Here is a 14,582-nt window from a genome sequence, read left to right as displayed (position 1 = left end):
TAGATGTGCGGTGGCTTCTACAACTGCTGTTGCGTTCCATGCAAGGTCCAAGCTCTCCCTGTCATAGCCCTCCGACGCCCATGCCTTGAGGAATACGAGGCATACGTCTGGCACGGGATATATGGAGCGGAAGGTGCCCTTAGCTATCATGTCATTGTCCAGAAGTGCCTGTACACGGCCGCCGTATGCCTCGACATAATCACGCACACTCTCGAAGGGCGAGGTGAGGGTTGAGTGCCGAACCGATCCAGAACCACCGCCAATATCCAAAAGTCCGACTTCCAATCCCTGAGAGTCTGAGTTGTCGTTGAAATAGACTGAGCCCGAGACTGGGTATGGAGCGCCATTGCCAAAGACACCAACGTTGATAGGTTTCGTCAGGGGTAGAAACTTTCCGGTGTTCTTCAGCAGTACGGTGCCAGCTGCGCCGAGTTTCCGGATCAAGCTCGAATGATTTCCACGAACATCAATCGCTTCTGGCGTCGAATCAATGCCCGTGTGACCAGCTGTATTCACCCCAATGGTCGCTGCGTTTGCCGGATCCACTGGAGGGAAGTCGACATCCTGGCCAAGCCTGAAATAAGGCTTCATGACCCGTGTCGCCATATCATCAAGCCGAGTCATGGGCACAGATCCATTCTCCACAGCTTGCAAAAGGGGTGTGCCGAAATAGGAGGATCCATACTGAGCGCTCACGTTTCCAGGCATCTCAAGATCCAGACCTCCGTTCGCAAAGCTAGCAGTACCATGTGTCGCAAACCAGTCAGATACGACATATCCCGGGAATGCCAATTCGTCTTTGAGGATGGAGAGTGTCCCTTCATCGCTACAGGCGTATTTGCCGTTGATGCGACTGTAGGCACACATGACGCTTGCCGTGCCAGCTTTCACAGCATCCGCAAATGGCCACAGATAAAGCTCATGAAGTGTACGATCATCGATGTTGGACGACAGCGCCTCGATGGTGGATCCATCTGGATTTACTTGTCGGGTACGCTGCGTTTCCTGCTCGTTTCCGATGAAATGCTTTGAGCAGGTTTGGACGCCTTGYGATTCGACGCCCATTACACTGGCGTACATGGCTTGTCCAGCGAGATAAGGATCAGGTCCAAATCCCTCCCAATTACGACCGCCTTGCGCGTGGCGTCCTATCGCACCGGTTGTTGGCCTGAGGGGTTGTTAGTGGTAAAGATACAGTGTGAGCATTCCGAGGAGATGAAGACGACATACCCAAGATGTACGTGCGCCCCTTTATCCCTGAACTCCTCCCCAATAGCGACAGCACGTTCATACATGAGCTCCGTATCCCAAGTCGCCGCAGCAGCCAGACCGGATGGGAAGACGCTCACGCCGTCCGAACGTGCAAACCCAGCTGGTCCATCGGCGTAGCAGATGCCGGTGAAGTTGAGTCGCGGAATGCTTCCAATTTGTCCAATACATGCCGGACCCGGTTGTCTGTATGCACCCGATACGATTCCGATCTTCTCGTCGGTCGAAAGGTGGGACACGAAGTCCTGGGCTTTCAGAGTTGCTGCTTCCCATGCTAGAGTTGTGTTTAGCAAACGGCAATGCCCCAGGGAAGGCCATGTAAGGGGGATACATACTGAGAGCTGCTTTAGCTGGCACAAGGAGCCATGGCAATAAGGTGCATAAGGCTTCGAGGCGTCGAGGTGAAAATGGCATGTTTAAAAGACGTGCCAGGTGTAGATGGCGGATCGATCAATATATATATACCATGTCAAGGAACACGATCCTACTGCATAGCTTTGTTTCGACTTTCAAATGTTTACCCACTCAGGCTATGTCTACCAGCATGGTTCCCCTCGCGGTTTCCCTCATAGGGAAAGGCGAGGGCGAAACGGCCAGTGCTTCCTCACACTTGACAGTAGTAGTAGTAGTGGACCAGGAGAGGGTGAGGTCCCACTTACAGTTACCTTGGCCAGTCCGCGACGGCCATTTTCCTTGGCAAAGACTTGTCCAAGAAGCTTGTGAGCGAATCCGACCAAAGCGAATACGGAGTACGATCAACGCGAATCCGACCAAAGCGGAGCGAGCTATACATATCGTTTTGGCTCCGACAGAGCGTAGCGCTCGGCTCTACTACGCCTTCGGCTTTTCTATGAGTACAACAGGCCTTTGATCCAAGAATGCGTAGTCGAATTGCCCTTCACAAATCCCGGGATTCAGGCACGCTGTGCTCATTTCTCCTCTGCGAATACGATGACATTTCCAGCATAACACGCCGTCGTTCCGAAACGCACTGTATTTGTATGTGAGACCCTCCATGCAAAGTGGGCTGTGTGAACAAAAGCCCACGATTTCCCATTGCCTGCTGGAATCCCGTCTCATACCAATCAATCTACATGGACACAGAAAAGCCAGGCTTTGCACAGCGGCGGGCGCCAAGTCATAATCTTCCCATGGCGGGACACGAAGCCGATCATGCCATCGCAGCTCATTCTTGCAAAGTGACTACGATGAGAGGTATTGCACTCCTCCAAGTTCTGCAGCTCCGATGAACTACTGGCTGACGAGACGAGGGCGCAGACGATGGCCGTATACATGTCAATCTAGACTCCCAACTGAGCAGAAGGTTATCCAAGCTGGTCAAACTACCTCCCAGTGATGGTGACTTGCATTCCCCACCTCCACAATACGTTCGCTACACATCTCCCGAACAGTTTCCATTGCGACTTAACATTGTGATCCACGTGGTGGGAAGCCGGGGCGACGTGCAGCCATTCGTGGCTCTCGGCAATGAACTGCAGAGATGCGGCCATCGAGTGCGCATCGCCACGCACGGTACATTCGAAAAGTTCGTGCGTGATTCGGGACTGGAATTCTATCCCATCGGTGGCGATCCAGGAGACTTGATGTCCTACATGGTGAAGAATCCTGGCCTCATCCCTAGTGTGCAATCATTGAGAGCCGGTGAGATTTCTCATAAACGTGAGATGATTGCGGAGATGCTCGAAGGATGTTGGAACAGCTGTATAGAGCCCGATCCACTTACCGGACAGCCTTTCGTAGCGGACGCCATTATTGCGAACCCGCCGAGCTTCGCTCACATTCACTGCGCGGAAGCATTGGGGATCCCCGTTCATCTGGTCTTCACAATGCCTTGGACAGCGACGTCGAGCTTTCCACACCCACTAGCCAACATTTCCGGCAAGACCAAGGACATGAAGCTGGCGAATTATCTGTCCTACATCTTGGTGGAGTTCATGACGTGGCAAGGCCTGGGTGATGTGATCAACGGATGGCGCAAGACAATTGGTCTGGAACCGGTACCCAACACGGAGGGGCCCCTTCTCGCATCGACGCTATCGATTCCGTTCACATATTGTTGGTCTCCGGCTTTAATCCCCAAGCCCAAAGACTGGCCAGCCAACATTGAAGTGTCTGGCTTCTTTTTCCGCGAACCTCCAGCATACACGCCGCCAGACAGCCTCAGAGCTTTCCTGGAGGACGGAGATCCCCCAGTCTACATAGGTTTTGGCTCGATTGTCCTGGACGACTCAGTCGCCATTTCATCATTGATTGTGGAAGCGGTCAGTGCATGCGGTCTGCGAGCAGTCATTTCTCGTGGATGGAGTCGACTTGACGGTCCTGCTCGATCTGACATTTTCTGGCTGGGTGACTGTCCCCACGAATGGTTATTTCAACACGTCTCCACGGTTGTGCATCATGGCGGTGCCGGTACAGCGGCATGTGGACTACGCAACGCGAGACCTACAGTGATTGTGCCCTTTTTTGGCGACCAACCGTTTTGGGGTGAAATGGTCGCTGCCGCAGGTGCTGGGCCAACGCCTATACCGCATAAAACACTCAGCGTCCAGAATTTGTCGGAAGCTTTGCGATTTTGTCWGACAAAGGAAGTTCAGGCTGCTGCCGCCATGATATCAGGCAAGATGAACAAGGAAGATGGAGTGCGAACCGCCGTCATGTCTTTCCTCAATCACCTTCCGCTTGAAAGAATGCAGTGTGATTATCTACCTGACCAGCCCGCTTCCCTGTCCCTCAAAGTGGGCAAGCATCTGACGAAGATCTCTGCTCTAGCTGCTGAGATCTTGATAAGGGAAGAAGGTGTTCATGCAGGCAACTTCAAACTGTGAGTATCTTTGCACCACTCATTTTTTATCCACGAATCACATTGAACTTGCTAATATCAGGTCAGGTACCGACCAAGTCCAATCTTGATTGAGAATAGCCGCTGGGATCCTGCGACTGGGTTAACCTCCTCGATTATTGGCACCAGCACCGACCTAGCCGGACTCATGGGAGACATCTTCCTCAAGCCCGCAGAAGCGTATCGACGTGGACGTGGACGTAGCCGGAGCCAAAAGCCAAAGTCGAGGTCATCTAGCCATCAAATATCACAGAGCAGAGCCACGGAGACAAGCAGGGATTTGATCTCAACCAGCGAAAACTTCGCCCGTCTCACTCAGACGCACTCTAGTATTGAGCGATTTTCCCAGCAGGCCGACGGCCAAGATCGCTCTAAACGCACGGCTGTTGCGGACTCCATGGCCGTCGCAGGATCCATGGCCCTRGCCTCGGGCAAGTCAATTGGGAAAATCGTCCCAACCGTCTACAAAGGCTTCGTGGTGGATTGGCCACTAGCCGTAACCGAAGGCTTTCGCACCATGCCTCGTCTCTGGGGCGAAGAAGTCAGAGACTACGGCAAAGTCACCGACTGGAAATCTGGCGTAGCTGTCGCAGGGAAATCCTTCAAGCTCGGTATTGGCGACGGTTTCAAGGATCTCACACATCTCCCTGGCGAAGGCGCCAGGAAGGAAGGAGCTTGGGGAGCTGTCAAAGGTGTGGCAAAGGGTAGTGGAAGTCTGTTGTCTAAGACTGTGAGTGGTGGGCTGGGTCTCATCGCGTATCCTGGACAAGGAGTCACGAAATCCCTCTGGACGCTGACGCATGGGCAGACCGGGAAGCAGATTCTAGCGGCCAGGCGGAAAGAGGGGATTTGGAGGGCGAGTTCTATGCGCAGTGCAGCAATCGAGGAGGTTCAGAGCAGGTATTACAACATGAACATCGTTGACTGATGGTTTATCTCCTTTGTGACTCGTCGTGTCAAGAAGCCCCTTTTTCTTTTTTTGAGGGCGCTAATCAGCGGACTCTATCGGCCAACGACTCTTTCCCGGATTGAGATGGAAATACTATCTTAATCATAATGGCACAAAATATATTGTCAAAGTCGCTGGGAGACTAGAGTTTACCGCCCTGCTGTGGTTCTTCCCATGGACCTTCCCACACCCGAAGTGTGCGAAGCTTATTTTTCATCAAGACGCGGGCCTCGTCGATGGTAAAGTCGACGAGCTTGGTGATATCGAGCTCCCTCTCCTCAAGGCGTCCTGCTTCGACACGAATGGCACTAGAACCTTTTGTCTCGCCCGTCCCCGAACAGCACTGCGTAATGAATTCGGCCYAGCCCTTCATGCATCTCTTCGCCTGCGGCAACTTCGGCAGCATATGTGGGAAGATGTGTGGCATGATTGCATACTCCTCAAACCGGACGCTGACTCCATCTTTCACAGCCCGCTGAGCGAGCAACTTTGTCCCGTCCGCAAACCTTTCCTCGCCGACGGCAAACCACATCGGAGGACTACCTTCCCATGATGGAGCCAGACCCGGATTGTACATGATGGAGATCATGGCTGATAGCTCGCATGAAATGTCCCCTCGGGGCGGGTCTGCGGGYCATATAGAATCGGTCTTGCCTATGGAGCATCGGTAGGGCGGTACGTCATTCATCATGTCGTGCTGCTCGTTCTTCTGGTAAGAAGGCAAACACAGCAAATGGTCTGATGCGGCACCAAGACCCGTAATACAAGCTGGTACAGGCACCTCGACGTTTCTCCCATACCATCGTACTACTGGCTTCGTTGTTTGCTGCTGTCTTCGCAACTGCAGTATGATCTGCAAGACAGCAAAAACCAGCACGGCGCCAGAGCTATCGCCAGCCAGAACCAGTTTCTCCGGTGGCACAGGTGCATGGAAAGCGCCGGGCGGAGGATACAGTAGAGAAAGATAGGCGATGAAAACGTCCAATTGTAACGACAAGGCCTGGAATTGTGGTGCCAAGCGATACTTGACGGCGAAGCATAAACCACCCGTGAAAGAGCATAAGGGCATTGTGCTTGGACGTGCGCTGACTGGGCTTCCAAAGGTATATGCTCCGCCGTGGGCATACATGATGGTCACATCTGATTTCCGTCTCTCGGTGAGAAGGTCATATTTATCTTTCTCCGAAAGACCTGCATCGACGTTCTCGGCAACACCGATCCATTCACCTTGGATATCACCGTATTTCGGTAAAGTAAATGACTCCTGGCCAGTTTCCAAGTTTGCTACCGCTTCCAGGAGGTGCGAGCGAGCGTCCGTGTCCAGAAATGATGGTGGTGGTAGTCTGCTCTTGCTTAAACAGAAGCCCTTGGGGGCTGGACGGTCTTGTCCAGTCAATTTCTGTTGAGCGAGTGCTGGGTTAAATTTGCTTTWGCGGAACATGTCACACATGGCCTTTGCGATAGTCTTCTGTTCCTCGGCGGTCGACATGATGGATGAGAACAAGACGTCGGTGGAGTGTTTTTACAAATCTTCGACAAGTCTTCTTGTGATTCCAGGTAGTATGAAGAGGAGAGGAAGCTCACAGTCCACAGCAAGGTGTTCGAGCTCAGTGAGTGCGCCGCGGTGAAGCAGAATGCCCGCTGCTGATCTCTCCCATCGCAGGAATAGCCGTCGAGCTGAGGAGCCGATGATCTGCAAAACCGGCTCAATTTGGCTTTCTCAAAGTCCAAGACGATGAACTCTACCATGCCACGAAGCCGTGGACGTATTTGCGTGCGACATGGTCAATCTTGCTTGACAGCAAAGTCAACTTTCCACGACTATGTTGAGTATACCGCTATGTTTCTCGAGCTCAATGGCAGCCAGCTGCTAGGCGTCGACATGCAGTCATTAGATCGACCTGGGAGGCCCGGCCCTGGCTTCTGCGGTGGACCCGCTTGCAGATCAAACCTTCATGTTCAGTCTGCCTCACCGGTGCGGTGATCCCCAATCCTACGCCATGTCGTTTCGAGAGTAGGTCGGCGGGCTGAACGATGGGCCTATCAAACCCACCACACGCCCCCATTCAGCTTACTGACCGTGATACTCCTACGGGGTGTTTTGCCTCCGAGTCGGCCGTGTCGACCACTATGTTCATCTACTGTCTGGCTGGTACTACTCCTCGACTCCTTCGCCACGTCTGGCAATTCTTGGGATACCTCTACCTTCCTGAACCAAGCCGTACGCGCGGCTCGATGGCAGCGTCAGCGACTTGATCAAGCCACATTCGATCCCGTTGGTAGAATGACGGCCAGTCAGGATATCTTCGTGGCCTTTACAGTGAAGCCAATCCCTGCGACTACGATTCTTGCTCTCGGTCTACTCCTCGTGATTGCTTCGGTAAGATGTCCTTGCGTGAGATTTCTCTCGACGCAGATGCTGAGACTCCAATAGACAGGCTTGAGACTACTCTACCTTGCGTGTTATCATCCCCTCGCGCGCTATCCAGGTCCAATTCTCTCTCGATTCACAGACCTTCGAGCTGCCTATCATGGGCTACGCGGTGACATTCACCTTGACATGCACCAATGTCACTTGCGCTATGGAGACTATGTTCGTTACGGCCCGAACAAACTGCTTATCAACGACCCCACCGTCATGAACGGTACATGCTTCGCCGACCCTCCAACATGGCAACGCTGATCCAGTCTCAGAGATCTATGGCTACAGGAAAAATGTGCAGAAGTCGCAGTCCTACATGCCCCTAGTGCCAGGGGGAAAGGGTTGGTCGGTCCTGACGTGCATCGACAAGGATCTACATCGGACCAAACGTCGTCTGCTCGCCATGGGCTTCAGTGATGCCTCCCTCAAAACATTCGAGCCTCGAATGCTTGAGCACATGAGGGTACTTCGATCCAAGCTGGATTCGGGGTCCGCAACTGACGCTCACGGGTGGTCCACCCCAAAAGAAATGAGCGACCTCTGTATGTGTTCGATTCTCTTGGACGGGCGTCGTATGTTTATTAATTGTGGACGCAGGCAGATGGATGACCTTTGATGTCACGGCGGACCTGGCATTCGGCGAGTCACCTCAGCTTCAGAACAGCCAGGAGAACAGATTTCTCGTGGACTGCATCAATGTGTACTCTTGGAGGATGGGATGCTATTACGAGCTGCCGGCCCTGATGTACCTTGACTTCCTACTACTCGCGTATCTCTGGACTCAAGGCAAGCTCAGGCCGCTCGCCAAGTTCTTGAAATGGAAGCGCACTTTCGGCAGCAAGATCATGTTGAAGGAAGGGGGTACCAAAAGGGGCATATTCTCACTGGTATTGAATGCTGAGGGAGCTAACCGATTCACTGAAAATGAGGTGTGGGCCGAGGGCATATTCCTCATGCTGGCAGGCTCCGACACCTCTTCGACTGCGATATGTGCCCTCCTATTCTACTTGTCGCGCTATCCTGCAATTTACGAGCGGCTTGCACAGGAGATTCGACAGCGATTCGCCAAAGTGGACGATATCTGCATCGCCAATACCTCGTCCTGTCATTATCTACAAGCCTGTATCACGGAGACTCTACGCATGGCACCACCCACTTCTGCGGCTCCTTGGCGCGAGATTCTACTTGGAGGCCTGCAACTCGGTAACCACTACATTCCTGCGAAATGTGATGTGGGCGCCAGCATCTACGCCACACACCACAATAAGGACTATTTTCAAGATCCATTCACGTTCGACCCTGAGCGCTGGATCGCCTCGGATCAAAAACAGCTCGATCGCTTATACATGGCCTACAACCCCTTCTCCCTTGGTCCAAGAGGATGTGCTGGACGATCGATAGCATTTGCGGAAATAGCAATCTTCGTCGCACAGGTCTTGCTGGAGTTCGATTTCAGAGCACCTCCTGGGACAGCTGGTCTTGTTGGGTGTGGTGGGCCGGAGAAGCGGGCTGGTAGACGGAATCCGATGGAGTTCCAGTTGGAGTCGCATGTTACGGCTCTGACTGAAGGACCGGAACTGCAGTTTCGGAGGAGATCATGATCCTGTAGAACAAACTCGAGCTCACAAGCTTTACAGCATAGAACCGTAGCCGAATGCCATGTCGTGAGATGTGATTTTAGAATTTGTAGACTCTTGATTCAGTGTCGACTTTTGATAAGTACAGCACGCATTTTCGATCGATAGAAAATTCCGGCGTGGTATAAAAGATGCTGTATCTGGGYCGTCCGAAGCAGTGGCGCCTCTGCACCTACACTAGCTCCAAGCAGCATCTACTAAAAGATGGTAGAGTTTAATGAAGCAAATAGTTACCAAGCTCTGACACATTGCTGCCATGATCATGAACAACACTTGACGACAACACATCACAATCTGAAATGCCTTGGTATTCCTCAATCCTCCGTTTGGTAGTACCATGGTGGCAGTCTCCAGTCCACGTGCCCGATGCAGCGAGAAGTCTCCTGCATAACTACTCTGGCATCGCCGAGGATCAAATCGAGCAGCATGTCACGACTTTCGTAAGGAGCGCACTGTTGCAGCGGTAGTGATGAACATCGCTGATGGAAAATTATCGCCAGCGTGAAAAGGCATGGAGCATCAACCCATATCCCTGCGTGGGAATGTGCATGTTTCTTCGGCCTACACTGCATTTTGCGAAAGTCGACAATGAATACGAGCAGATTCTCAACCGCGTGAAAGGAGGCGAAAGGGTGCTGGATGTGGGCTGTGCTATGGCGCAGGATTTACGAACTTTGGCGGCGGATGGTGCGCCTACTGAGAATATGTTCGGGACAGGTGAGGAGATCTTTCCCACCACTCCTTTCTTATATATATATGGAAAAGCCTTTGCATAGAGAGACTAACAGACAGCGGTGCAGACATCACGCAAGAATTCTGGGAAGCTTCCTTTGACCTGTTCTGCGATCGCTCAAGAATGCAAGCAACATTCATCAAAAGCGACATCTTTGACGACCATTCCCCACTGGTCCGAGACTACGAGAATTCATTTGACATTTTGATCTGTGGCGATTTCTTCCATCTCTTCAATTTCGAAAGCCAGGTACAAGCAGCGATTAGATGTGTGCGTCTGAGTCGCGCCAGGCCAGGAACTACAATTATTGGCAAACAAATCGGTGCCTTGCCTCCCATGACAATCTCTACGGGATTCAGCTCCAAGGCGCACATGTACTTGCATGACGAGAGCTCGTTTCGCAAAATGTGGACAGAGGTGGAGGAACAGACGCAGACGAGGTGGGATGTTCGAGTAAGGACTGTGGCTTTTGGAGAGGAGAGTTTTTGGTCGCCTAGTCAGGCTTTTGCGTGGATGGGAGAGGCGAGATGTGGGATTGAATTTGTTATTGTGAGACTTTAGACTTTCATGATGATTTAAATGCAAGGGACTTTGAAGAGTAGAGGTTATCATTGTGCGAAGTTGTTTATCACGGTCCTGACCCAATCCTGAAGTCAGGCATTGTTGCTTCAGACTGAGGGAGCGCTTCGTACAACGCATCAATCTCCTCCTGATACAAGTCAAGAGCTGCTTTTCTTTGCAACGTGCCCTTTCCCGTCATAGGTAAAGGTTTCTCTTTCGTAACGAGAGCGATCAAAGAGCGAATCACCACTCCATTGGACGGGACACGCTGGTTGTTTTGTTGCACATGCGAATACAGATCATCCAGAAACATCTTCCTGGCAGCAGAATTTTCCATGTCTAGCAGACTAGGATCCTTTGGCTCGATCAACAAACCCGGCCGTGGTCGAGCTGTACCAAACATTAGACTGTGCTTCACGCCAGGAACACTCTGCATGGCCGTCTGCACGGCACTTGGGTGGATCTTGCTCCCGTTTTGGAAAACAATGAGGTCGTCACTACGTCCAGTAAGGCGCCAGTGGTGAGGCAATGTGGGATGAGCGACGAAGAGGTCTTTCGTTGGCCATTCGTTCAGCTCAGGGAAGATGCGGAAAACAGGTTGCTCAAGGGTAGGTTGTCTCACGACAAATAGTTCATGAAGTCCATCTTCGCCTGGCACCGGGCGGAAGTCAAATCCATTGGCTTTTGGGTGGAAGAAGTACCAATTCCAGAGAGTGCGGTCTTCTTTCTGTAATTGAGTTGATGCGCCGATTTCGGTGGATGCGTAGGCGTTGTTCAGGGTCGTCCGGGATGAGATTATATCGCCGGCTGCTTGGGAGATAGGTCCTGCATTACTATTAGTCTGGTAATCACGACGAACAAAAGTCGAGGAGCCTCACCTCCCACCCAATCGATGTAACCCAGTCTACCGATCTTTTCCACTGCTTCTTCATTTCTCGCCATCTCTTCAAGTACATGGGGCAATAAGGCTGCGCCATCGATGTTTCCGTGATTGATCGCATCGATCACACATGCAGCATCGATAGGTCGATCGGCACGCGGAAATACGATTGTGTTGCCAAAGTAGATGGAGTCTCGCAGTCSCGAGGATAGGCCAGCAGGGTGAAAGGGAGGAAATCCTAAGAAATGACGAGATCTTTGGGCGCGCAGTCGAGGCTCACTTTTGTGGCCTTCGAAGTCTGGAATGTCCTGGCTGCTGTCCGTAACGGTGAACCAGCCATGTGTGATCTGGGGATTGCCATCAGTATAGGATTGATCATCTTGTGATTGATGGATTCGAGACTTACTGTGATTGGCTTTGGCATGCCAGTCGAGCCGGACGTATGCATGATCTGTAATGTAGTCAGCGGACCATAGAAAAAAAAGCTACCTTCGGACTCAGGGGCCGCGAATTGGCCAATAAGATCTCTGTCGAATAGAGTGCTGTCTGAGCTGCAATAGGCATTGGAACATCTTCCATAGGTATTCTTGCATCCGAAAAAGGTCAAAGGCACATTGAACTTCGGGACCGCCAGGCTGCCACGAATTTGAAAGCACAACAAAAGTTGAATGAGATAACCTTACAAGCATTGGCTTATCCACCGCCTCTTCATAGGTTGTCGTAAATGGGAAAGCCGGAACAGGCGTAGGGTCCCAAGTGAGGCTCGCGTCCGGGATGTGCACAACATTGACGTTCTTCGTATCCACATTGATGGTATCGATATTCGTCAGACCGCATAACAACACTCTACAATCGACAGCTTCAAATAGAGAAGTGTTGGCAGCGGCACTGTTCATGTGACTTATAAACAGTGGCTTCCGGACATCAGTATATCTTCTGCGGGCAAAACGTATCAGGACAACATACAACGTAACCCGCTTTTGCAATGGCCATGCACAGGACGTAATATCGAAGGTCAGAGGCTCCAATATAAGCCAGGACTGGCTGCTCTCCATCTTGAGGACCTCTTCCCAACTTTTCCACGATCCAGTGCGCGATTCCTTGAATGTGTCAGCCGTGTGCTGGACAACGTGGCCCGGACGTAACTTACGATTGACTGCATTCGCGAACACAGCGATGGACACATCTTGGATTTCCGAACTGCTTGTCGATTGCACTGAAGCCCATGCATGATCGGGGGTATTTTGGGCAATGCTATCGATTGTGCTGGGCAGTAGACGTCGGCCATGAACTTCACTCATGTTGGGTAGCCAAGTAACACGATGTAGGTTTGTTTCAATCGAGTCCACAGCTCCCAGTGAGTGAGCACTTCTATAGCTGACCGWTTCATACCAGGGATCGGCAGCGGGGTCATGAAGGGGTTTGGTGAGAAGAGGGTACCGCCCCACTTGGTGTCATTCAGCCAGTTGATAGGCAACTTGACACTAATGTCTTAATCGCTCATAAGCTTTCTACCGTCCTCGGAATCCAGCAGACCCTTGAACCATGTGATCCGTCTTACTTGCTCGCCATACATGATAAGCATGGCAAGTGCAGCAATTGAGAAGATGGCCAAGAAGGCTGCTGTACCAAACAGCCACCCCACGCCAACTGCTTCTTGCCAGGGCTGGAAGAAGAAGCCCAGACCGATTCCCAAGGACAAGCGGTATGCATTCATGGCCACAGTCGTCTCGACCACACGACCCTTGAAGTTTTCACATGCGTAATTGACGCAGATTGGGACACACAACTGTGCTGCGAAAATGACCAGAAAGTAACCCACAGCAAGGACCATGTAGTGCAGGTGGTACTGGAGTGCTGCGCCCACAATTCCCAGACCAATCGGTGAGGCAATTGCAGGACCCAAGAATAGAGGTAAAAGCCTGTTTTCTGGATGCCAGCGATTGTGCTCCGTCCCTGTGCGCCGGGAGGCGAACCATAGTGGAATACGGTCGTTCAGAAACATTCCATATGTCTGTGCGGCGATCAATGCCAACCAGCTCGTGAAAGTGAATGCAGCAGTTTGACCGGCTGAGAAGCCATAGCCGCCAGCAACGACTGGAATCTCCAGGAAGATCGCAAGCTCTGTGTTGACCAGAATAGCCCAGGCAAAGTTGATCAGCGTATAGAAGCCCGCAAGCATGGTTATGGGCGTCACGCCGATTAAAAAGGGTAGGGCTGCTTGCCGTAGAGTCTTGTTCAGGCTGCTTGGTGGTGTCACACCGAGCCCAAGAAGACATCTCAGTCTTCTCCGCAGGTATGGGGTCCCATCAGAAGCATACTGTGAGATGAATGTAGTGGATCGGCCTGGTGCATACTCGGTGTCTTCCAAGAACGCCGCTACTAGTATGATGGCAAGTCCGAGGGGTGCAAGCGTCCACCAGAACGTGAAAGGCCAAGGATGCGATTCCACAATGAAGCCGCCGATAGTAGGCAAGGCTACGACGCCAAAAAGGAACGAAAGCTCAAAGGACGCGAAGGCGCTACATCTAGTCAGCCTGAATTCATTGTCTGTCATTTCTTCGGATCAGATGGTCAAACTTGCAAGCCACGACGATGCAGAAAGAACATGTCCATGATATACCCCGAGCCCATGATTGTGGGCACCGACGCAAAGACACCACACATCAGACGCGAGATCGTGAAAGAGATGAAGTCGTCCGGTGAACTCGCCGTGGCGGACCATATTTGCGTGGCAATTACACCGAGCAGCGACCAGAAAATCAGAGCAGTGCGGCCGATGAGGCCCGCCAGTGGAACCAGAAGGAAGGGTCCCCCAAGCAAGCCGGCCACGGCTGCCGAGATCGAGTAGGAGAGCGCTGTTGGTGTTTTGCCATATGCCCGTGCGATATCCAGGTATGCTGTTTGGTGTGCAGTTGGAGCCGTTGTTGMCGCAAAGGCGGCAAAGCACAGCACGGCCAAGGATCCATGCTTTTTCGCATTCGACCAGTTCTGTAGATACGATTTCTCGCCTCAGCTGATGTGCGAATAATGTCAAGACACGAAGAAGACCTTTGGCTGAACGTGCTGCTCTCAATCCCGGGACTTGGACTTGATGATACTGACCAGTGGGTCCCTTGCATCGCTGCTAGGCGTCGGGATAAGAACCAGGCGATCCTTGGTACTGACTCTCGCCTCGTCTCGATGTTCACGACCTTGCACATGGCACGTATCGCTATGCACTTGCTTCTCCGTCATGTCGTTGGAAAGTTCCGCGCCCGGAAAAGGCCAA

General features: G+C 52.1%; 7 protein-coding genes; 3 read left to right on the top strand and 4 right to left on the bottom strand.

Moving 5' to 3' along the window:
* Window positions 1-17: 17 nt before the first annotated feature.
* Window positions 18-1,683, bottom strand: RCC_11285 (related to beta-glucosidase 1 precursor; the record flags this gene model as incomplete). XM_023776507.1 has 4 exons in its annotated part: window positions 18-26; window positions 106-1,168; window positions 1,231-1,543; window positions 1,605-1,683. 4 exons carry the CDS (start codon window positions 1,681-1,683, stop codon window positions 18-20), a joined length of 1,464 nt encoding a protein of 487 aa, XP_023632275.1.
* Window positions 1,684-2,477: 794 nt separating this feature from the next.
* RCC_11284 (related to sterol glucosyltransferase) lies at window positions 2,478-5,057 on the top strand (the record flags this gene model as incomplete). XM_023776506.1 has 3 exons in its annotated part: window positions 2,478-2,484; window positions 2,548-4,111; window positions 4,178-5,057. 3 exons carry the CDS (start codon window positions 2,478-2,480, stop codon window positions 5,055-5,057), a joined length of 2,451 nt encoding a protein of 816 aa, XP_023632274.1.
* A 163-nt stretch (window positions 5,058-5,220) lies between these two features.
* RCC_11283 (uncharacterized protein) lies at window positions 5,221-6,567 on the bottom strand (the record flags this gene model as incomplete). The annotated part of the gene is made up of 1 exon (XM_023776505.1): window positions 5,221-6,567. One exon carries the CDS (start codon window positions 6,565-6,567, stop codon window positions 5,221-5,223), a length of 1,347 nt encoding a protein of 448 aa, XP_023632273.1.
* A 795-nt stretch (window positions 6,568-7,362) lies between these two features.
* Window positions 7,363-9,101, top strand: RCC_11282 (related to cytochrome P450 CYP3/CYP5/CYP6/CYP9 subfamilies; the record flags this gene model as incomplete). XM_023776504.1 has 4 exons in its annotated part: window positions 7,363-7,458; window positions 7,513-7,723; window positions 7,773-8,042; window positions 8,098-9,101. The coding sequence occupies 4 exons, from the start codon at window positions 7,363-7,365 to the stop codon at window positions 9,099-9,101; spliced, it is 1,581 nt and encodes a 526-aa protein (XP_023632272.1).
* Window positions 9,102-9,436: 335 nt separating this feature from the next.
* Window positions 9,437-10,431, top strand: RCC_11281 (uncharacterized protein; the record flags this gene model as incomplete). XM_023776503.1 has 3 exons in its annotated part: window positions 9,437-9,577; window positions 9,638-9,854; window positions 9,938-10,431. The coding sequence occupies 3 exons, from the start codon at window positions 9,437-9,439 to the stop codon at window positions 10,429-10,431; spliced, it is 852 nt and encodes a 283-aa protein (XP_023632271.1).
* Window positions 10,432-10,498: 67 nt separating this feature from the next.
* Window positions 10,499-12,612, bottom strand: RCC_11280 (uncharacterized protein; the record flags this gene model as incomplete). XM_023776502.1 has 6 exons in its annotated part: window positions 10,499-11,256; window positions 11,310-11,658; window positions 11,718-11,762; window positions 11,995-12,225; window positions 12,278-12,411; window positions 12,462-12,612. 6 exons carry the CDS (start codon window positions 12,610-12,612, stop codon window positions 10,499-10,501), a joined length of 1,668 nt encoding a protein of 555 aa, XP_023632270.1.
* A 191-nt stretch (window positions 12,613-12,803) lies between these two features.
* RCC_11279 (related to synaptic vesicle transporter SVOP and related transporters (major facilitator superfamily)) lies at window positions 12,804-14,548 on the bottom strand (the record flags this gene model as incomplete). XM_023776501.1 has 3 exons in its annotated part: window positions 12,804-13,833; window positions 13,896-14,302; window positions 14,417-14,548. 3 exons carry the CDS (start codon window positions 14,546-14,548, stop codon window positions 12,804-12,806), a joined length of 1,569 nt encoding a protein of 522 aa, XP_023632269.1.
* Between the last annotated feature and the right edge of the window lie 34 nt (window positions 14,549-14,582).

Source organism: Ramularia collo-cygni (genome assembly GCF_900074925.1).
Source record: "Ramularia collo-cygni strain URUG2 genome assembly, contig: RCC_scaffold28, whole genome shotgun sequence".
NCBI classification, from domain to species: Eukaryota; Fungi; Ascomycota; class Dothideomycetes; order Mycosphaerellales; family Mycosphaerellaceae; genus Ramularia; species Ramularia collo-cygni.
Note: the sequence above shows the minus strand (reverse complement) of the source record. Positions and strands in the feature narration are given on the sequence as shown.